General features: G+C 42.1%; 1 protein-coding gene across 7 annotated transcripts in view; it reads left to right on the forward strand.

Moving 5' to 3' along the window:
• Nucleotides 1-24,112, forward strand: part of SATB1 (SATB homeobox 1) — a 100,014-nt gene that overhangs the window by 2,755 nt on the left and 73,147 nt on the right. For 3 of the 7 annotated variants that reach the window (XM_032488805.1, XM_032488814.1, XM_032488822.1), the window contains exons 1-2: nt 16,832-18,425; nt 21,153-21,387. In XM_032488805.1, coding sequence (XP_032344696.1) covers nt 21,177-21,387 — 211 coding nt within the window. In that variant the 5' untranslated portion in view covers nt 16,832-18,425; nt 21,153-21,176. Of the gene's footprint in view, nt 1-16,831; nt 18,437-21,152; nt 21,388-24,112 lie in introns of those variants that run through there. The other 4 variants (XM_032488784.1, XM_032488776.1, XM_032488795.1 and 1 more) reach the window with 4 other exon arrangements.

Below are 24,112 nucleotides of genomic sequence, written 5' to 3' on the forward strand. Positions count from 1 at the left end.
CAGTTGCTGTAATAAATTAATATATTCTTTGGTTGATCATCTGCAAAAGTAGTTCTTTTGTCTCTCAGCATCTTAAACAAGGACAACAACAAAATGAATATTGGTTTATTTTTGCAAAGGAGTCTGTGGCCGGCTATATGAACCTGCGATTGAATAAGCTGATATGCTGAATGATGGTTAAGAAAATCTGCATTAAATTAGCAAAGACTGAAATATCTGGGGGAGATTTTCCTTCATTTTTTCACATGACAGGTTGTGGATTGTAAGTTAGGCCTAAAAGGTCAGGTGACAGGCACCTGTTCCTCATTATTGTAAAAATCTTTGGGTAACAAACACTATCAAGCTAAACACAACATGGATGTACAGCAGGGACTCTCTAAAGCACTCTAGTGGTTTTTCATCTGCTCTGTAAATTTCCAAAAGGGCCATACATAGATAGGCCCTTTACACAAACACATCTTTTCTTCCAAGACGTGTTTTCTTGAATGATGCTTGTAGTATATTAGTACTCGGGGCTGATGAAGTATATAAAATACATACATATGACAGGATCAATCTTTGGACTGTGTCTAGACATGCTGAAGTCAAATGTAAAAATGTGTTATTTTCCAAACTTCTTTTTCCCTTTACAGTCCACTGATTAATGATCCAAGTTTGTTCGTGTTTTAAATAGAAACCTCCCCAAATTGCCTTTTATGCTTTTTAGAGAAGGTGAGTTCCCATTTGCAGTGATGCCAGGAGATATTCCGCTTGGTACTTGAGTGTAAGGAGACCATGAATTGCTGTATACTGCCATAGCTCTGTGGTGTATAGAAAATGGGAAGAAAACCACATTTTACATGAATGCTGTTAGGAAGGATATCAGTTTGATCTTCACACTTGCCACATCTCTCAGGGGAGTTCAGTAACATTTCGATTAGAATTAAGGAATGTGACTGGGTTTTTATGAATGATTTCCTTTTGGATATTTCAGAGAGCAGAATCAGCATACATATTGATCGGACCTAAGAGGCACAAGGTTGCAAAATGTTAAAGGTGCCAGTTGCTTTTCATTAAGCAGAGGAGGAGGAATTGGAGTAAATTCGCTTGGTAACTGTGATTCTTTAGTTCTGTATGTAAATATGCTCTTTGTCTGTCTTTGATTTGGTATAGCTGCTGCTGATCCTATGAAGTGTTCCTTTTTAGCATTTGTGATCAGATTACAGAACATTACTCCTGCTCTCCAAATTGATTTGGTTTTCCAACTCCCAAACTCTGGGATGATTTTAACAAATTGGTTTACCTTTTAGACAGAACAGAGTTTAAGTTAATTAATAGAGCAGGCACGAAAAATCCTCCACGGTAGGGTATATGTTCTGGTAAAATGAAAGTTATGTCTCAGCGTGATGGCCATCAGGCTTCAGTAATCTGTTCCTCGTGTGGAATGAACACTTCCTACTTTCAGCTAGCAGACACCTACTGTTTATTTACGCTGCATTAAACTGACAGCTCAGCAATCGGAGGAAAAATATTACTTACCTTCCTGAAGTAAATACCAGTTTATAGGTTAGTGCATGTATTTATATTCCTGTCACCACTAAATAACTGCTCTGTCTCCATTTTAATATCTACCTGTACTATAATCCAGGGCTCTGACTCTCCCTGGTTGGGGGCAGGGGTCGAGAGGAGGTTTTCCGATCATCCCCCAGTGGCTACACTTGAAAGACAAGGAATTTCATCTTCTCGTGTCTGTCCTGCGAGTTGAAAGAAATATTACGCACTTTTGCTTTACGTACCTCAACTGTAACATCTAAATCCCCCAAGCATCCGCATGCCACTTAAAATAGTCATCTTAGAGCCACCTCAGGACAAATACGTTCCAACACATTCAAGTGTATGTTTGCTACAGTCGCTCTCCACAAAGTTCCAAATAGGTAACTTCAACTATTTGATTACATAGATAAAAACTTTGATGAAGTGTCTTCCCTCCCAACCCTTAGTTGGAATGTTGCAGTTTTTAATGGAAATCTGCAAATATGAGTATTTGCAGTATTTGCAAAGTGGGACACGTTGATATTGATTGATGATTGATTGACACTGTTAGCTTTCCTCTGAAAATATTCTTCCCTCCTTTGTCTTTTTGTTAATTTTCCAACCTCAAGGGGAGGGGGAGGTTACAACTTTGTTCCAATACTAAATGCATGTGTGTTTTGTTTTTTTTTAATTGAAAGTCTGTTCTCTTTCGAGACCCCTAGAAACAGCAGAACATTCTTGAAGCTGAATTCCAGAACTTCTGATGAACTTGAGAAAATGCTTGTTTTCACTTCCATTCTAGAAGTAGCTCTTACACTCATCCTGTACACACGGTTGTCAGTCTCTAATCACATATTCCATTGACATCAGAGCAGAATGTGGTCTTAATACAGCATATAAATCAAATCTGTTACACAAGGTTCTTCTCTTTCTATACCAAAGAAAACGTGTCTACTATGGTAATTTATATATCGTTCCTAAGTGCGATTCTCAATGGTAAGTCTGTTTAAACTTGATGTCTTCATAGAGTGTGATCAACACATTAACACACATTATTTAGTACTTTTGAACTTATGCCAACGGTACCTTTTGCTGTTTATTTTTTTAAGTCTTTTTTAAGATCAGATACTTCATTTCAGAGTAAATAGATACAGATTGTGTGTATATATATTCAGGGTGAGATTTAGTAGCGTAGCATTTCTCCAGCATATTGGCCTATTTTTATTCTTTTCAGTTATTCTGTATCACTTCCACAGTTGTTGCTGTCTGAAGGTTCGTAAATAGAAATTCTAATCACCTCTTTTCAATGGACTTTCAAGGATGTAATTAGGTTCTGGGGTGATCTGGTTTAGTTATGAGTGATGAAAATTAGTTAACCGGTACCCCGGCATGTATGTTCCTAGATTCGGCTGAAATTTATTCAATCCAGTTATTTGATATTTTGGGAATGAAATGTCTTGTGATCAAAACTTAAGAGTTGGTTCAGTTTCCAGTGGAGGAAGGAGCTTGCTGGATAAGACATTGAACTGTGCAATATTTTATTACACTCATCACTCACTTGAGATCCCGCTCCTTGTTGCATGAAATTTTGCTGCATCTCGGGGTGCAGGTCATCCAGATGAAGCTAAAATGCTTGCAGAGGAAGCAGATATCAGGCTGCACCTGGTTATGCCTTTGCTAGGATGTCTGTTGACCTGCATTGGCCCCCCCTTCCTCTGCACCCCTTCCCCCCAAGGTGTGCAGGAAGTGGAGGGCGTTGCACCGGGTGAAGTGGGTGGACTCTACCCAGAGCTGTGACCTGATTTGTGACGTACCCTCAGAACTGCAGTAATGGTCCAGCTGCTTCACAGGCAACTGGTAACCACCTCATTTGGGGATGCTTCTGCCTCGCTAGCAGTGCCAGAGCGAACTCCGTCATTGTCACCTCATCAAAGACTACTTCTTGAGAGCGCTCCTCTAGGGCTAGATTCGGAGAGCAGCCTCTAATATTTGGAAGGGTAAGTGCCAGAAAAGTTGCTATTAGTTCCGTATGGAGAATCAGGGCTGCAGCCACAGGGAGAGCCCGGCGTTTGGTGTCCGAGGGAAGTCTCTGGGTTGGGATGTTGCTTTTTCTCAGCAAGGGATGATTTGGAACCAGAGACCCAACAGAAATTCTACAGTGTGCATTCTTCTCTGGGTGATGAAAAGTGGGAGGAAGCGCCCAGGAGAAATTACTAGACCTTCTTTTCCTGAGATATTTAAAGAAAAGGTAGTCAGTAATCTGTGTGAGGGGGAATTCTTTAGCTGCAGTTTTCCAGGAAGCTAGGCATATAGTAGAGTTGATTGCCAGACGCTTCTTTTCTAGTCTCACTCAATGGTTTCTGATGTGCCGTTAAGAGCATGTGTACGACAGTTTGGCCTTTACTCTTTATAATGTTAGGGACTTTAAGGTAAAGGCGATTTTATGTTATAAATATTTGATTGTAATTTATAATTATTATAAATAAAATAGAACCTAGTCTACTCAAATATCTTTTGAAATGGAGATAGTCTTGAATAGAGTGTGTCCGTAATTAGCTGTTTGATGTTGAATGCAATTGAGTTTTCTTGTTCCAGTGAAGCAGACAATGGAAATCATCGGGGATTAACAACAGGGCTATGTGATTCTTGCAGTAGCAAACCTATCTCTCCCCATTCACTGGTTTAAAAAAAAAATTATCAGTAAATAAAGGACTAAATTCAAATGCTTACAGTTTTCAATTTTAAAAGAATATATAGAATGGATAAAATAATCCAAGTGTTTCCCACTGTGTTTCACCAACTGAAATGATACCTAGATGTTCTGTCTAATATGAGACAGGTTTCTCCAGGCTGTCGAGGAAAGAACAATATTTTAATAACTGTGCTTTTAATTTTTTTTTTACCCTTAGAGGTGGGCTCTCTTTTGGGTGGTTTAAGGGGACTCAAAACCAATTGAGAACATTATCTTAAAAGTTTAAAAATGACAGCCTTACTTTGTATGGAGTCATTGTGTTTTAATAATACTGTACGCTTATTAGTGTTATTAGAGCGGTAGACAGTTAATTACAGCCTTTTCTGAGACATGTTAACTGTATATTAACAGTCATGTTAAAAAAGAATGATGTATACTCTTACATACAAGCTGCTGCTTGCTAGGCTCCTTCAAAATAGTCTTTGAAAGTGTATGGAGTCAGATTTTTGGTCCAGAATTCTCAAAATATTTTCTGCTAAAGCCACTTAATTTTCAAACTTTACACGGGAATGTACAATTTTCAATTTTCTTCCTGTCTTTTTTTTTTTTTCTTTCTTTCTTTCTCTGAAATAAGCATTGGCTTGATCACCTTTGCCCAGTGGCATTAGAAATCATTGTCCCTCAGCAGTTTTTGCCCTCCCACACTGTATTTTGAGATGCCTGCCTTTTTGTTTTGTGATGACTTTGGCCAACATAAGCCATTAAAAGCTTATTGAGTTGATTTAGCACCTCTGAAGACTCCTCTTTGTGGAATCATTTTAGTCACTGATTCTTGAGCCAAGTTGTGTTTTCTTACAGTTCTCTACAACCTGATATTTAAGGTGCATTTGAGCAATTGATCACAGCAGTAGTTCCAGGTCTATGTTACTTGCCAAATCTGAAGCCTGGGTTTTTCCTTTGGTTTCTGGCAGAACAATGGCTGACTGAAACCAGAGGAGTTTAAAGCTGGACTGAGCCTGCCTTAGACAATTCTATCAAGTTGGTTAACGATTTGAATTCCCTTGGTTCATTTGGATATGGAGACCTTTTAACCTTGTTAGACAGCACTTACAGATGCATTGGTATTCCCACTTTACAAATGTTCAGGTGATGCTCCTATTTATTTCTACAAGGTATTAAACTACAAAAAAAATTCAGTGTGAGGTGCACGTCTGTGTTCTGTAAAATAGTAGCAACTTCGCAGTTAGCCTTCTGTGTCTTGTGTAGGGAGCACTCATTAAAGATTTGCTAAATTAAAATAAAATAGCGAATTTAGCTTGTGCTGATATGGTTTAGTGGGAACAGACTTTTCTCTCTAATTTTCTTTTTTTGCTGGGGTTATCTGAACACCTCCTCTCCACATGCCCCATTTTCTGGATAATCCAATGTTTTCCTTCTCTGACTAAAGGTCATTTTGGGACCATAGCACTGGGGTTTTGTTTTTTTTTTAACCCTTGTTGACCTTCAGAATGAGGTGAGGTCTCTCTGCTGAGGTTCATGGTCCTTTGGTGTTTGGCTTGTGGTAACAAAGTGTCCGGGAATCAGCACAGAGCACTCCTCTCAGGTCCTTGTAGTCAGGATACCATAGAATTGTTTTTCCGATGTTCTGGGGCCAAAAATACTGTGCACTAATGGCCCAAGTCTGATAGACCTCTACCTGTTCTCTCCTACAATAATGATTTTTTTCAGGACCCCACATGATTATTGCATAAAGAGTTTTTTTTTTTTTTTTTTTTCCATTGTGGCTATATACATTGTTTAAAAATGTTTCAAGATTCAGGGTATTTATATTAATGAAGGTTTCACTCCACTTCTTAAAATTAATGCCAGAGTTGCAACAGGGTTGTGTTAGGTGCCTCTAAAACATTCTGAAAAGTTCTGGGCATTCTATGAAAGTTATCTTAAAAAAAAAAAAAACTTCCTCTTTAAATTTCTTTTCATGTGTGGGGCTATTTGCGAGTCAGTCCTACTTAGTTACACAAAGGAAAGTCTTCCTTAAACAGTGCACTGCTGTGTGACCTATTACATTACCATGCACATTCTGTCTCTTTAAAAACAGTCTCCTCTATTTGCCCTATTAATTGTTGATATGTTGCCATCCACGAGACAAAAATTAGAGCTGTAATTAAATAATCATGTGATGCTCCTTAGTGCCAGTGAGAGCAAACTCATTTTTCCAGGCCCTGATGGTCACTGATTATTGTATTACTACTGGCTTGCTTTATTTTTTTTAATGATTCTCTATCTCTATGTTCCCTAACGACTGTCCTTCTTTTCAAAATTAAAGAAAATAGAGAACATTCAGCCAGTTAATTGGCTAGAGGTCCTCAGGGAGGTAAGGTAGACATACCTTTCTCTGCTTTTGGTCACCTGGTAGGTTCTTTGGGGAGGCGACATCAGTGGTGTGGTTGCCTGCCATTTAATTTACACTGGTGTTTTGGCTGGGATGGAGGCATATGGGGGATGCCAGGAGAATTACAAAAGGAGCCGGGTATTAAAATTCAGAAATGATTAAAATTGAAATAAAAGGATGCTGCTTCTTTGCCAGTACTCTGGCAGTCATAATGACACATAGAGATTAGTTTCCACCTTCATCTTTTCCTTCTTTTTCATTTCCTCTTGTTTATTGTTGACACATTTTCCTTATGTCTGTCTCCCGTCTCTGTATCTTTTTGCACCATTATGCATTCCCGCCTCTCCCTCTTTCCTTAAGCCCAGAGATGCCTACTTAACCTTATTATAACAATAACAGAATAGGTTATTAATATTTAATATGCACATGATTAAAATTTCTCTCCCTTAAACATAGGTCAGCTGTATTGTTATTAACCGGCATGTAATTTTTCATTTAAAATATTCTTATTCTGCCCTGGCTGCTTCTGAAATGTAGTCCACTTTTGTAGTGATTTAATACATAATGTTTAGAAAACTGTGGTCGGCTAGTGAGAAAAGAACTTACCAGTCCTGGATAATCAATTATGCATGAATTCAAATGTAACAGATGGAATCTGGTGAGTTAAAGTTTCCCTTTGCCTTAGTGGTTTTTTGTTTTTTAATTTGTTTGTTTGACACCTGTCTCATATATAGATAAACATCTAATGTAGCATGTGAGAAATTTCCTTGTATCTTTATATTCTCTCTAAAGTGAACTTGATTTTTTAAATTAAATTTAAAGGCAGAGATTTTTTTTTTTTTTTTTTGTGGTCTTAAAGATGATCAGATTCTTTTCCATCACTTTATAGGTATGGAACCTGGTCTTGCTTGGCTTATGAAGACTCTCTCTCCTAGCTGGCGGAGGGGGAAGCAGGATCTCGGTTTCCCACCTTTTCTCACTGTAGCAGTTGTCCTCTTTTGTAGGAAGTGCTTCATTATAGAGCATTATTATGCTTACTCTGGGTTTTAAAGAATTTCTGAGAAAGACTGTAATTGACTAGTCTTAAATTGTGAGACATTCCCTTGTATGACAGGCAAATAGTGTCTGTGAACATATATATACAGCTGTATGTGTATTATACAGACATCTATTCATGCTATGCTGTTGGCCAAACAATTGGATTTACCAAAATCTGGGAATTTTTATTGAAAAGATTTGGTTTATATCCGAAACTACAGCACACGCCAGCCACAAAGATGCCTTTACACTAGCTTGCAGTGTTGTGAATTCTTAGTGACAAAACCCCTTTGTGCAAGGTGAACTGAAAAGTTATTTTTGAGAGTCTTGTTACCTCCACATAGAGATAAGTTTAATTCTCATTAATATGACATGAATGGGTAGTATCTTTTTGCAGTCGTGTAAGTCATAAAACAGTGGGTATTGTCCATCTTTAAAGCAATTACAGTCTCAAAACAGTTACAAGCTGGTCCCCATCAAAATTTTTCATAAATATGTTGTTTGTTTCTCTCCCAAGCGTATTTTTATATATAAATAAAATACAAATGAAAGTCATCTTTACAGGGTAAATAAAAAGAAATGATTAAAAAAATAGCCTGGAGGCTCAGCAGTTCTGGTTTTAAAGTTATACTTACTTATAAGCATTACTTATCAAGTTTTTGCTTCATATCAGCTGGAAATTTGCATATATATTTATAGTCCACGATAGTTATCTAATGAATCAAATACACAATAAACACACTAATAAAGAAAGCCACACCTGCAAAATAGGTAACGGGATATGCTTGAGTAACAGTTGTCCTGTAAAACTATTTTTTGGTATTTTATATACTTTTATACGCAATAAATATGTAAATTTAATTTGGCTTTACTATGTATTCATATTCCTTAGGCATCAGAAAAATACATATACATAGGTATGAACTTCAATAAGGTATATTTTATATATGACCTACCAATCTATTAAAAACTCCATCATTGATATAAAAATCCCGAACAGAAATCAGTATGAATAGATGCTAGGAAACAGAATATAGGACAGTATACTCTAGGAAAAGGTGATACTACAAATTACTGCATGCAGAAGTGAATACTACCATGAAAATGTGACTGATAAAATCAAATGTGAAAGTCTTTGGGGTTTTTTTTTATAACAAAAGTTACATTGTCTTGTTAAAATTGCAATCTAGAGTCTCTCTCTAGAGACCATTTATAAATCATTACATTGACTACATTTAGACAATTGTGATCCATCTTGGCTGTACTTCATGAAAGAGGTGGGCACTCTTAAGGACTGTTTAATTGGGAGGGTCTACTGTTTCATGAGTACAGTTAATTTTGACTCAGTTTGAAAATATCCAAAAAGAATTTTTGGACTCCAGGTACTCTTACTTCTCGATTTGTGTCTATCCTTCTGTCTCTTTTGCTAAAAGACAGCAGTATAGAAGAAAATCTGAAAAAAAGTACCATTTTCCTGCATCAGAGGACCATCAAATTACCTACTTAGGGTGGGATCTTGGTCTCTAATTACCAAGCCATGTTAATTATCCTCGGGTCAGGTATTCCTCGTATGAATTAATTATCCAGCATAGACTGGATTGTGGCTGTTGGCGGGTAAGGACAAAGCAGTGGAAGGGTTGGCAGTGAGGATGGAGTCGTTTAGTAGCTCATTGTTTTTCTGCGTGGTCTGATATTTTCATGGTAATATATGTGTGCCAACCTTAGGAGTAGATGAAAGATTGTTTTGCCTTAGTATTGTGGTTTTTAATTTTTTTTAATTGGGATAAAAGACCTATTCCATAAAATATGCCGTCCCGATGATTCTTAAGTGTACAATTCAGTGGCGTCAGTTACATTCACAGTGTTGAGCAACCCGTTGCCACCATCTCCTCCAAGTCTCTTCCATCATTCCAAATAGAACGTGCTTTAGTTTTGCGTTAAACTTCTTTGCTTCAACAAATTTCAAGCTTTATTGTGGTATGTAATCATTGCCCAGATGTGCTGCAGTGTTTCTGGCAGTTGCTTTTCTTCCTGACAAACAACCCCTCTCCACTGCTTTGTGACCGTGGGCGTGGCAGTACGACATCAGACACTGCCCTTGGCTGGTACTCCCCCAAAACAATCTGGGACTAGGATGCAGGTCTCTGGTAACCTACAGCTGTTTCTCCCTTCAGTTAAACCAGGAGAGATTAGCAGTAACACTCGCATCACTAAGAAGATTTGGTTGGTACGTCTTGGCTAAAGGTTGATTGGGAATGGTTGCTGTTGGACCTCACTTAAATTAAAGTCCCCTGAGCTTCGCAAGAGGACCACACAGCAAGCTTGGTGCCCTCCCATTGGCCCCTGGGCATGGACAGTGTGAATACTACTGTTCTGCTGAAGTACAATGGCTAAGTCTAGAAACGAGCTGAACAGTTTTCAACTGTTTCAAAGGGACTCCCGCTCAAGGTTGAAGTTTTCTGGGAGGAAAAACCCTGCTCAACTGTGTTGGGAGAAAGAATTAGAGAAAACCGGGATGGTTCTGGCTCCAGTAAATAACAGACTGGTTTTAGAACTTCACTTCCACGTGTAATTTTGTGGTTAGTTGCCTATGTCTGTGATGATAAATCATATAGTTGCACCGGATTTCTGGCACCCCCGTAAATCTCAGGCAAATGCCCAAATGCTAATTTATCATGGTTCCTCGAACAGCATGCTTTTTTACTCACCAAATCAATGATCTAATAGCTTGCTCCACACCCGCTCCACCCCCGTGCCCTCCACCTTTTTTTGTTTGAAACTAGTCACTTGCCTGCACACACATTTCCTAAATTTGGGGTGAGTGCTGGTTCATAGAAAAGCCTCAATTTTTCTGAGTGACCCCAGGACGGGGTTACAAACTTCACTTGAGGCTGTCCAAGCAGGTATATTCAATTTCCTGCCTCCAAAACACTACCTAATATCCAATGGATGCCAAACCCGGCTATACCCTGGAATCACCACGGGAGCTCTAAACCGCCGCCTGCCTGGTTCCGACCCTGGGCCATTCTAGCTTAACTGCAGTGAGTACGGCCTGGACGTCTGGGTTGTTGAAGTAGTTCCTCAGGTCACGTCAACGTGCAGCCGCCCAACTGACTTCCGATCCCGCACCTGGCTTTACTTCTAAGTTTGTGAGAATCTGGCTAAGATTCTTAATAAGCACTCATACAGACAGCGATGGCAGGCACTGGGAGAGACTCCAGGGACACAGACCTAAGTCCACCCTTAGGATCTGGACAGACTCACAGTTGGGAGGGGCAGATGTGTGCATATGAAGTGCCTGCCCCGCTGCAGGACGGCGGTGGGATGGGGCATTGGGGAGGAAGTAACTAATCGCTGGAGAAGGCTTTGGACAGAAGAGGTGCAATCAAGCTGCAAGTTAAAGGGTGTGGCAGGAGGGAGGTCCCCAGGTGAGAAGACGGAGGGAGGGCACTCTAGAAGCAATGGGGGAAAAAATAAGGCAACCTGAATCGCTTCAGTACTTTGATGGTGATAACTACGTGGAGGACTTAGTAGAAACTGCAGGACCCCTGCCCTCTCCCTACTCAGTTTTGGATCTGGATCTAGAGAGAGCTACCGATTTTTGATGGAATTATTACCATTGTGTTTTGTCAAGGTTACGACCCACGCTGACATGTATAGAATGAAAAGTAGCTTTTAAAAAAAAAATTGTCCAGTAAGTCTTTGCTTAAAAAAAGGTAATATTTCTGGGTAAAAGGCCCACATAGCACGTGTCGGGTTCTCGAAGCCAACTATAATGGCTATGCACGCCCCACAGTCAGCTCTCTTCACATTCGCCTAAACATTGGCCTTTCTTTGCTTCACTTTAATAATGACCTTTGTCTATTTGAAACCAGAGTCCAAGTGTAATACAACTTGTGATCCCTATGTGTCTGGCTATAACTGAAACCCCACTTATTAGGGAAAAAAGCAGCAAACCCCTTAAGCCCCGTATTTAGAGTTCGTCATTATTTCTCCTTTCTCTCTCCTGAAACGTAGTCGAGGCTTTTGCTGTTATTTTCTGCAGGACACCATTATTTGTTTGGTATTTGGATGCCCTCCCAGTTTGAGTAGGGATCTACATTAAAGCTTCCCAAAAAAGCCATTTCTAATGGCAACCTATGCGTATTTAATGTGGGGATGAGAGTCAGGGTGGGGAATGAGTCTGTGGTTTTTAGCTTCACCTGCGAGCTAGCTCAGTGTTCATGGAAAGCAGCCTTTGGGGTAAACGCATATTATTCCAAATGCACTGTAGGACCCTTTCACACACAGACATGTCTAGCAAGTTGTCTTCAGTTTGCGTGCGGTGGCACCAAAGCCTCGTGCCACGCAGCTTGATTGACAGACCTATTGGCTTATTCTAAAATGGAAAATGACTTCAATTTGGACATCATTAGAATGTCTGAAAGCCATTCAGCACCTCTAAGACTCTTCCTCGCTAGGTCCAGGATTTACTGAGTCGTCTTTTAGAGAAGTTCTCTTGATAAGTGCTGTCCTATAGAACTTTCTGTGGTGGTGGAAGTGTTCTGTCATCTACACCGTCCCGTAGGAGAGCCACAAGCCCCAGGGGGCTCCTGAACACTTGAAATGTGACAAATTTTATTGAATTCCAGTTAATTCCGATTTAAATGATACAGCCACTTGCCCCACCGTTAACCTCATCTCACTTCTGAAACCTCTGAAAGGAGTTGCCTTTGCAGTTAGCCGTGGAAGTGGGTTGCATGGGAGACTGTGAGCTTTGTGCTCTCACTTTGCAAGGATGCTGTATGAATTCCTGGGAATATGGCAGTGAGCAAGGCGCAGCCTCTGCTCTTACGTGGATTACAGTCTAGCATGGGAGATATTTTATGAAGCCAGCAGTCATCCAAATTGTTCACTGACGATGACTGTGACAGAGAAGAAGGGACAGAGGCTATGGGACCATACCTTTGCATAAGATTACTCAGAGAATTTAATCGGAGCTCTGTTGATTCACTAAAGGGGGAAAGCACGAAGCAGCTTCCCCTCCTCGAGTTCAAGGCTAGGCCAGGCTGGCTGCGGGACCCAGGGCCGGCAGAGCAGGGCAGCTACCCTGGGCCAAGCCCCCGTGACCTCCAGAGAGGTGGGGGTCTGTCTGATTCTGCTGCACGCGTGCACACACACACTGCAAACTTCTGAACCTGATCATACAGATCCTCTGTGAAGCGAGGCAGTTGTGATGATGTCAGTCACAGATAAGACGTGAGAAGAAGGGTGCAAATGTTTACAGGATATTGCATTTCCTCCCCAATATATGTTTTGACAAAGTCGTTTGGGCTCCAGCCCCAGTTTTCTTCCCCCTCTCTGCTCTGACAAATTTGTATTTGGTCCATTCAAGAAACGCTTGTGGGAATCAGTCCTGACATCCCAGACAGACAAAATGAGACACATGACAGTAGAACATATGGCTCAAATAGACATCCTTATATGGCCAACACAGACCGGATTCCCAGAAATTCATATATGGAAAACGCCACCTGCAGCTACAGCCAAAAAAACAAAGAGTTGACACGACAAAAAGAGCAATATGCTACGTAAAATGTGCTGCTTTAAGAGGGTAGAGAGGTAGCCAACAGTATTTGAATTTAAAAAGATGGAACAAAAAAAAAAATGTCCTTAGAAAGTGCTCTGGTGGTAAGCATAGCTTTGCTCACACAGTCACTGGCGGATCTGCCACATCTTAAAAGCGTTCAAATTCTAAATGCTTTCTCTGTTTATTACCAACGTATGTGCTATTCAGAACACTGAATGTGTTTTAATGCTGTCGGATATCTGCCTGCATACTTATCTTAATACGGTGCCATCTGAAACATGCAGTAGTCCTTTTATTATTATGTCCCCCCCTAAAATCTTGTGTATGTGTTATAGTATTTTCTCTTTGCTACCTTTGTGTAGCCAGTCTGAATGCCTTGTCCTGTGACTAAAAAATTGATGCACTCTTGTTTTCACTGTACATCCACATGTTAAATAGTTCATGTAAGTGACTTGCAATATTTCACTTTCTGGAGGTTTTCTATTTTTGATAGCTAGATTTCTAATTTTTTTAAACTTTTTTCCCAATACTTGCGTGCATCTTTATTGCCAGATATAAGATGCCTGTGTAGAATACATGGATGTTTTTCCGCCTCCAACGTGATAGTTTATTTTCACGTATGTCTAGAAGGGTGGTATTTTCCTAATTACCTTTCTTTTCTTCTTCTTTGTTTTAACCTGGATTCATACTGGCCAGTGCTCAGTGGTATTCTAAAGGGGTAAATAATATATAGGAAGTTGATCAGTGTACTGTAGCACTTGGAGGGCATAAACCTCTGTGCCAATTTCCTTATGTCATTTCTTACAGAGTTCTGAAATAAAGAATGTGCTTGAGGAAAATGAGTATCTATATGTGATTAATAGATTTATAATTGTACTATATCATTATTTTATAATAAAGCCATTATTTGATGCCTGTATCCTCATTTATTCTGTTTATCATTTTCCAAGGCCATATCCATCCTTATTACATCCTTTTACTTTTTTTATGTTTGACAATTAGTTTGTAATTCCTCGGTGAAAAGTGCTCTTCAAATTTAAAGATTAATATTTTATATTGTTATATTAGCATTGGCCAGGTCATTCGGAGGCTGAGGTAATCAGGAAGTTTTTTTTGTCTTAATTTTTTGTGTGAATAATGGGATAAACATCATTTACAATATTTTCTTCCAGTGTCTCTTAATCTTGATATTTCCAGTAACCATTTTTCAGTCTTTGCTCTCTGCTCAAATTTCATTTTGCCCAACAACTTTCTTCTCTTTCTTTTCTTTTTTTTTTTTTCTTTATAAAAAAACATTCAACTTGAGTTGAATTTGCATAGGTACATGATTTTTTGGTAGTCCACTTTAATTTTTCTCTACTTTTAAATTTTGCTATTGTTTGTAAATGTGTACAGTGTGATACTAGAATGCATTGTCCCTACTGAAAATCAGGCAGGTTTCAGAGAAACGAGTGAGGCATCACCAGGCTGAAGCGACTGAAATATTCACCTTGGAAAGTCCCAACTTAACCTATCTTATTGCCAAAATCATTGTCATGATAAAGGTAACTGATTGCTATCCATGTTTTTTAAATATCAGATATCTTCAAAAAATAAGTGTAAGTCGTTCCATCCACAGTACCAACTCTTGACGCCACTGCTACATTTTGCCATGTTTACTTATTTCCTTATTGAGTATATTTCTTATATTTTAATTAAAATATCCTCCTCCGTGCTTCTTCACATTTCAACTTTTAAAAATATGGTTATCACTTGGACTTTTTTTTTTAGTAATGATTGCCTTATATTTATTTTCTTGTTTTCGATGCTGTGTTTTGTGTTTTATCACATCCGTCCTTTTGCTCTAGGCTTGGGTTTGTATGTGCCAAGATTTCACTGTTGCCTTCCTGGATTTTTGACTAACCTTTATGGTTTGTGGGTGAAACGTGGGTGCCATTACAGTGTTCTGTTTTCACTGTGTTTCTCCTGAACGTGTCCTCCCCAGGAGGTCATTATTTCCGGTACTTTATCTTCTGCTTTACCTTTTTCTGGTCTTAGATTTCTAATGCACAGTGTCTAAGAGTGAGTGGGTAGCTTTAAAGAGCGTAATTTGCACATTTCCCTCTTATCTCAGTACTTGCACTAACTTGTTGCTTTTTTATGTGTAACAAAATGCTTATCTGGATTTTTCTCTTTTCCCTCCTAGTGTATTCTGAAAAATAATTCTTACAACATTTTTGTTTTTGTTTCACGATTAACTTGCCTTCGGGGTTCTAAAATGTTCCTACTGAAACCTAAGCGATAAACCCCGCATCTCTATTTTGAGCCAGACGGCAAGGTTCTTCATTTTTGTAGGAAGTATGTTTAATAAATTATTTAAATAGGACGAGCATACTTGTGTGCCAATGACCATTTACCTACCAGGGTAATTTCTTTAGCTTACGTAAGTATGTACTGCGGGTGTACTTACCCACCCCAACTTTCCTCTCTCTCACCCGGTGTAAATTAAGAATGGTGGCATCTTTCCCTTTGTCAGGTTTTTTTCAAGTGACCCAAATTTTGTCTCACTCGGCCACTGTGGGCCATGTCTTTCTTCCTCCAACGTGTTCTCCGGCTCACAAGTGAGGGAGTTTTGAATCTCCATCTGACTCGTACAGAAAGGCTTACTCATCTTTTTTGAACGTTGGTTCCTAACAGTTTAGTATTCTTACTCCTTTGAGGAGCAATCTTTGCTAGAGCGTTTCAGGGATCCTGGCCTTTATTCCTCTGCAAACGCTCGTGCACCCTCCGCGCTCCTCCCCAGAGCTGGCCCTCCCGATGGGTCCCCTCCGGCCACTTTCTGAAGTCCCCCTACCCCGGCCCTCGGCGCCTGTCACCTGCCCGCCCGGGACCTTCTCCTGCGGGCCGGTGCGCCCTCCCTGCTTCGCCTGTCCCTCGGGTGCCCGCCCCCGACGCTCCCGACGGATTCCTTTCGGTGGCTTTTGTGGCGCGTGGGTGGCTGGTTAGTTTCCCCCGGCCCTCGCCCCCTCCTCCCCATCACTTTCCTCCCCCGCCTCTCCCCGCCCCGCCGGCCCTGCCCCTCCTCCCGGCCCGCGCCCCCGCGCACACCTGCCCCCGCCGCCCGCGCGCCGCGCCGCCCTCCCTGCCGCGCCCGGCGGCCGCGGCCCGGGCCGCCCCCGCCTCCTCCCCGCGCGCCCTCCCCGCGCGCCCGGCGGCCGGCGCTGGACCGCGCGCGGCGCCCTGTTATTCTGGGTATTGTGTGTAATGAACGTCGGGCCGCCTCACTCTAATCAAGCTCATTACAAATTCTTGCGCGCCCGGGGCCGGAAACCGTGCGCTCCCCCTCCCCGCTCTCATTCACTAGTTACTTGTCTCGCTGCTTTTTAACTCGCCGCCCCCGCCCCCTCCCCCAATCCCGGCCCTCCAGCCCGGGTTTTAATCCCCATCCCTTTTCCGCCTTCTCCGTGCACCCTGCCCCCCCACCCCCACCCCGCCGCCTTCCTCCTCCTCTCCCGCCCCCTCCGCCGCCGCCGCCGCCGCCGCTGCCGCCGCCGCCACTCGCTCGCTCGCTCCCGCTCCCCGGACGCGGCGGCGGAGCCGGCCCCGCTGGGGAAGGGATCGGGGCGGCGGCGGGCGGCCCGGAGGAGGCTGCGTGCTCGGGGCTGGGGCTGCGAGCGGGGTGATTGTGTATTAAAATGAGGAGGAGGAAGAAGAGGCAGCCACAGCGGCGGCGGCGGCGGCGGCAGCAAGCAGCAGCGGCGGCAGCAGCGGCGCGGAGGGCTGCAGCCCGGGCGGACGCGCGGGGCCGAGCGGGGCGCGGCGGCGGCCACCGCGGCCGGGAGGAGTCGGCTCCGAATTTGATGGGGGCAGAGCCGGCGGCGAGGGGGAGAGCGGAGCGGCCCCGTCCGGGGACCGGCGCCCGCCCGCACGCACACACACCGCCGCGCGCGCGCCGCTCCCGGGGCCACCCGGCCACCGCCGGCCTCGTCGCCACCGCCGCAGCCGCGGCCGCCCTCTAGCCCGCCCGGGGGCCCAGGCGACTCCGGGGGGCGCCCCCACCCCCTCTTTGCTTTCGGGAAACTCCTGCTCAGTTTTGCCGGGGTTTCTGGCTTTCTTTTCCCTCAAGTCCCAGTGCCATTGTGGGGCTCGTTGTTTACCTCGGACTCCGGCTGAGTGAGAGCTCGGCGACTTTTGGGGGGAGGGGGCGGGGAGTCGGTGGCGGCGGAGGCGGCTGGGGTGCCTTCCGATCCCCCCTCTCCTCCCCCCAGCCCTCTTTCTCTGCCTCACTCTCTCGGCTCCCCAGACGCTCGCAGCCCCGCGTCCATGGGCAGGGAGGGGGTCCTCGGGGCTGTCGTCAGCGAGGGCCGAATCAAAAGTGGCATTTTAGTGCCTTGCCTGGGCTTTTTCCGCGACCTTCTGCCCCCCACCCTCTCGGCCCCCGGTCGATGCCCTCGTTGGGGGCGCGAGGCCGTGGGAAGAAAGTTTAAGGTTTGTTAATATCAGTCGCAATCGTTGGGGAGGGGGCGGGGGCGACCGGAGGGGAGGCGAGCCGGCCTTCCCCTCCCTGCGTTCTCCGGGGTGACTGGAGAATAATATCGCAAGTGACAGCCAGAAGTAGACTTTCTGTCTTCACACCGAAGAACCCCAGCGAGCCGGAGGGAGGGAGGGAAGCCAGGGGACCTTTTTTTTTTTTTTTTGCCTTTCTGGAGACCTTGTCCGCAGTGATTTTTTTTTTTTTCCTTTTTAAGAATCCTCAGTCACCACCTCGCCTCCCCAGCACCACCACTGTGTACAGCTCCTAACGGGTTTTGCTTTGTTTTTACGATTTCCCCCCACAACGAATCACTTGTCAGATCAATTTTACCTTCTCCCTCCTCCCTGTTTCCCACTCTCTCCTCCTCCCCCATCGAAAACCCCGTTCTCTGAGGTTAGACATTTTACAAACCATATATGTTATTTTTCGAACTGTGATTTTTTTTAACCCCCCTCTCCCATGGCTACTCTTCTAGACGTTTATTTCTGCCCTCCCTGCCCTTCCCCCGCTTAGGGGGGCGGGGGTAGGGGAAGAGAAAATAATACAATTTCAGGGGAAGTCGCCTTCAGGTCTGCTGCTTTTTTTTTTTTTTTTTAATTAAAAAAAAAGGACATAGACAACATCAGTCTTGAACTTCTCTTCAAGAACCCGGGCTGCAAAGGAAATCTCCTTTGTTTTTGTTATTTATATGCTGTCAAGTTTTGAAGTGGTGAGTTTCAGGTCGGTTTTGCTAATTTCACTCAGTAAAACTGCAGTGTTTCTGTTTCTAGATAGTACTTTGCTTCTTTGTCTCTTTAAAAGGTCACAGTGAAAGCTTGGCCTGGATCGTGCCGGCCATATGGAATGGATAAGGGCACACGCTCTTTAAATGTGATTATGGGGTGCTGTGGGGGTGAGGGAGGCGATCCAGCAAGGAACTCGTTGAAAAGGCTCCCACACTGCGAAAAAAAAAAGGTTCTTGAAACCGGAATTTCGTGCTTTGCTTTTTCTTTTTAAAGGAAGAAATGGCTGTGTCTGATTTCACTGTTTAATTCATTAATTATCCTAGATGGACTTAGTTGACGGACAGGGAAATGGGGTTTTAAGAAAGTAGCCTGCTTTCTGTGTGCCAACCAGACGTTACCGTAAAATGGTTTTTTTTGGTTTGTTTTTTTTTTAATTGTGACTCAAAAGAAACTCTTCAGGCTGGCATCTGTTGAGACCTTAGTTAGTTCCCGAGCTGTCAGTCCAGCAGGCCCCATGGTGGAGGTTGCTCTTCGAGTTCCAAACTGAGGTTTGGTGAACTTAAGCCTTGGGCATAGTTTAACTGAATAAATTGGGTGTTTTATGTGCATGTAATTTTGCTTTATAATGTACAGCTTTTTACAAGATGACCGAGTGTTTAATAGCTGCTTATAGACGGGTATTCAAAGGACAATTTTGCATGACCTATATGATGTTTTGATTGTCAATACATTAACTAAATTATCATCTATCACTTTCGTTTACTGTACAGCTTATAATGCTGTTAAGCCTCATGACTCCTTAATATGTTTTGTAGCATTAACTTTGATGCTGTTGTCTGCTCCCCCCTTTTTCGGGGGGGCCTCTTAAATTGCCCTACGGGTTAAGTATTTTCTTTTCAAACCGTACGTTTGAAAATTCATCTTCTGCTCTAGGGTAAAGCAACCAATTTCAGAAAAAGCAGTTGTGTCTGATAATCCACGTGAAGCATTATAAAGAGTGTTTTGAATAAGTTAATAATCACCACTAATTTTGGCTTTAGACTCCAGTTTAATAGAATGGAAAAGAGTCATCTTGATAAAAAGTGGTTAAAAGCGGCACATTTATTGTTAATGAACCTCATAACCAAAAACAGATGGGACCTCGATCAACGGTAAACCTTTAGTCTCAGCGAGCCACCCTGGGGTACGAGGATAAATAGCCATTATTTCTCTAACTTTATAGTTCTTCAATTGGCCTTCTTAGGTTGCTTTTAAACCTACAGATTACCATCGCTCCCCCCTCCCTGATCACCTCTTTCCTTGATTATAATGGACAAAGTAATCTATGGTTAAACAGAGGGAAAAAGTGCTTACAGAAAGGCCATGCTGATAATACAAGCTGGCTTTCAAATCTGGATCTAAATAGCTTCTTCAGTTCAGTGGAATATATATATTTTTAAGTACAAGATATGTTGAATTGCCAGACAGCTGGAGGAAAGTGATAATTATATTCTCTCTGGTTTTTCTAAATATGGTCCCCTCTCCCTTAATATTGGTAAGCTCAGTACTTCAAGTACCAGCAAAGTTCATGAAATAATTCTGCTCACCTGTTCTTATCGGTGCTAGTTAAAACTGTATTTTAGAAGTGACTTTGATAATGTACTAAATAATTCCTTTATTACAAACAGTATGAAAATTGATGTCCAATGTGTAATACAACTGAAAATAATTATCTGTTAATTTTTTCTGAAGTTAATTAAGATGTTGACTTCATTGCCTGCTGAGATTATTTTTGAACACTGGCAATTGTGTTTTACCAAAATTATCAAGATTTTTTTTTTTTTAAAGCGAGCTTAGCAGTTCAATCTAATGTGTCTGTTACAAAATAGTTTTTGCTATTTAAATTGTTAACAGTCTTCTGTTACTAATGGACACCTAAATATTAACTCTAAAATATCTGGGTTGTAATCCTTCAGTACCGGGGCTATTTGAAGAAATCCTTCACTTCTATCCATTTGCTTAGGGGTGGAGCGATCCAATCACGTTTTGAGCCAAGTCTTAACTAAATCTTTCAAACAGGTCACGCAAGTCTTGACACTTTGACAGTAGAAGACTTTTTCTACAAATTAACCTGAAAAGCCAATAGAAAGTTTAAAAAGCAGATGTTTGCTACTCTCTTTTGAGGCAGTGTATACATATATATTTTTTTTTCTGTATAAGAATTAAACTATATAAAAATACAAATATGTTCAGCTCTAACTAGTATTTTGGACTATGATTATCTTTCCATCTTTGATTAAAGTGTTGTTACTGTGTTCTGTAATAACATTTCTCATTTTTAAAAATTGGGACTACATAAATACAATTTGCTTTTTTCTTTTTTGCTATCCTTGTCATAATTTTTGTTCCGAAAGTAAACCCATTTCCCCCACACTTAAGTTTTGTTGGTAGGTGACAGATGACCTTTTTGTTCATGTGTGTTGGTGCAGTTTCCACGAATTATTCTGTTATCTTGAATGGAAATATAATGCTGTGATCTAGAAATAGAAGAACATCTGCATTATAGTATATATCTAGTTAAGCAATCTTCCAAATACGTTATCTTTGTGGAGAGAAATACGTAGGAATAAAACATTTGCATGATATTACATATACAGAGAGACAGAGAAAGAGAGATGCAGGGACCCCCCCCCCCAATTATAACGTGTCTCCTTCTTTTTAAATTCTGGCAGGTGATCTTTAGAGAGTAACTGAGTATGGATCATTTGAACGAGGCAACTCAGGGGAAAGAACATTCAGAAATGTCTAACAATGTGAGCGATCCGAAGGGTCCACCAGCCAAGATTGCCCGCCTGGAGCAGAACGGGAGCCCGCTAGGAAGAGGAAGGCTTGGAAGTACAGGTGCAAAAATGCAGGGAGTGCCTTTAAAACACTCGGGCCATCTGATGAAAAGCAACCTTAGGAAAGGTAAATACTTTGGAGTCCAGTCCTGGGAAGCGGCAAGCCCTGCATCCACCCCGGGCTCCTGGTTTTAGGGGGTATCGGGGTGGAGAGGCAGAACAGGGCTTCGTGCGTCCTTTTCCTCGATTCTCTTTCTAGTCTGAAAGGAGTTCTATTCCTGGCTGAAGTGTTAGTCACGTTGGAAAGTGTAAACTCGCGTGCTGGAGCAAAGCAGCTTACTCCACTGTAGACTGGAATCATTGGACTTTGTGGATGATAAGGACTGAATTAGAAATAATGGTCTCCCTTACACAAGGCTTCCACCGACAAGGTGTTATTGTCGTAGAGGGTACGTGGGTGGCTGTTGCTGAAACTGACCCTGATTAAGAATAAAACACTTAAATTGTTCGACTACAAGCGTAGCCTTTTCGTAGGATTACTAGTTGTAAGGCAGTTGCACAGATAATGGAAGTCTCCTGTGGTATGATGTAAAAGTTGTGTGATGTCATTCTTTTTTTTTGGTGATTTGTTTTCTTAAGAGTAAACTCATTATTTAGCAGCCAAAAACCTGATGACGCTAGTGTTTTCTCTTTTGCTGGATATTTTTTGATAAAAGAAGGGCAGATTTTGGCAGGTTTTTAAGGAGAGAGGGTACGTGACTATGCGATTCCTCCCTGCCTATTTGATACCACATTGTTGAAGTTAAACAACTTGGACTGCATTCAGCACTGTTGTTTCTATAAATCAGGGCCTATGCTGGGAGGCATGTGTGTGCCTTAGAAGGTCTTTATTTGTCTCTGAATAACTGTATAGGATTCAGATTTTCCTTACATTTGCGAAAGCAAAGGCTAAAAATGCCATCTTGTAGCAACCAAGAATATTAAGTAGATAAAGTTAGAAGGCAGAGGAATTTCATTGTGTGTGATGCATAACATTTATCATACAATCATTTATTTTTTCCTGGGTTTGGTGAAAACAAAGAATATATTGATCCTGAAATGAACAGACACAGCAGTCCGTATTGTTAGATCTTTATCTATTAAAAATGGAAAAACAGCACTTCAGCAAATTCTTTGGCCTCTACTCATGATTACCCTATTTATTGATTGTTTGCCAAGAATGTATGCATCTTAAGAAGCCAGGGTAAGAGCATTAAAAATATAATTTATTACGGCTTTTCAAACCGAGTGCATTAATATTGTACTGTGAAGCACTGGGGCTCTATAAAAAAGACTTTCTGACGCCTGCAAACATATAAGTTCCATAAATTCCTAAATAGGAGATTTCAGCTGTCTCTGGTATTATGTGATATTTGCACAGCAAACTTTAATGCCAGGACAGTTTTAGACAAGGATTCTACAGACTTCGCTGCTCCTTATGGCAGACGTGCTGTTTACACAGGCTCATAAACCTTCAGCAAGGCTTCTAAGACTGCCTCCAGGTTTAAATCATGCGGTATTTTTAGCAGTCAGCAGTGACCAGTGCACTCCCCCTTTTTTAATGCTGGAAGGTTATGAAGTTGCTGTAGTTGGAAGTCTCGCCCGACACCCAGATTTAGCAGCTGAATTTGGAATTAAATGATACTGTTGTCGCTTTATCAATAGCCACCCTAATTATCTGATAGGGGCCCCCTAAATAGAGTCCAGGATAACTCTTAATGCATTTCCATCGTTTGAAAGACCTACGGTTGTTTCACAGGTCTAAGGAGCAGCAGAGAGCAGGACACGTCTGTATCTTCCTATAAGAGGAAAAATCAATGCGTATGTTTTTGTCGTGCTGGTAACCCAACTCTTTGAAGACATCAGGACAGGGGGAGGAGAAACCAAAGTACAGTAATTTCACTTCCTGCCCAAGGGCTTTTTTTTTTTAAAGCATTGCATTCATAGTGACGTTTTTAAAATGCAGTTTAATTGTAGAAGGTCCTCTGCTTACTTAGAACAACAAAATGACTCCAGCCTTTTGGTGGTAGTGTTAGTATTTCCTTTTCTTCTTTTTCACCTGCGTGCTTTTTGCTTCACAGGTGCCAGATAAAAATTGTGGCTGGGATGAGAAAGCCTGGCTTAAGAAAAGGGGTTAATGTTGTAATTTGCCTCGGAGGTTTGGCCAGAGTACCTTCAAGCCAAGGAAGAAAGCACAGTGTTGTTTTTGCTGTGGTCTCCCCAAGTTGTCTTCTGGCCCCTGATGGGTTCCCTCCCCAGTATAAAACAGCTGAAGGAATGACAGGAGGATTGGCAAGCTCTGGGGCTTGTTTTTCATGCCCAGCCTGTTGGGTACCTCCAAATGAGTTTGTGAGCTTTTCTAAGTAAACCTAGAGGGGTTTATTTGTCAGAGCTAGAATCTCTTGTGAACAGTTCACGAAAGCTGCGGTGGAGAAAGAAATGTAGAGAAATGTAGCTTGTTTTACTGCTGGCTTTGTTTGGCGGAAACACGCAAATAGGGCATTTTTAAAGGGCATCTCTGGAGTCTGGAGGACATCCTGATTTTTTAGCTCTGCCTGGCCTGCACGAGACATATTCAGAAGTTGGTTGGATTCTGCGAGTCCACAGGGCAGGGCTGAGAGAGGCATTAATGTTAGAGGACTAATTGGGGACCCTGGGTGCCCTGGTAAAGTAACCCTTGTCATCATTTATGCTAAGGATGACAGTCCCCTGGCAGTGTGCCACCGTACAGTTCAGATGCATCTGCTTTTAACCCTTTTCCGTTTATCATCGGAAGCATGACGGTGCGCTGCGTAAACACCTTGAGAACTGCT

The sequence above is a fragment of the Camelus ferus genome, chromosome 1 (assembly GCF_009834535.1).
Source record: "Camelus ferus isolate YT-003-E chromosome 1, BCGSAC_Cfer_1.0, whole genome shotgun sequence".
Taxonomy (NCBI): Eukaryota; Metazoa; Chordata; class Mammalia; order Artiodactyla; family Camelidae; genus Camelus; species Camelus ferus.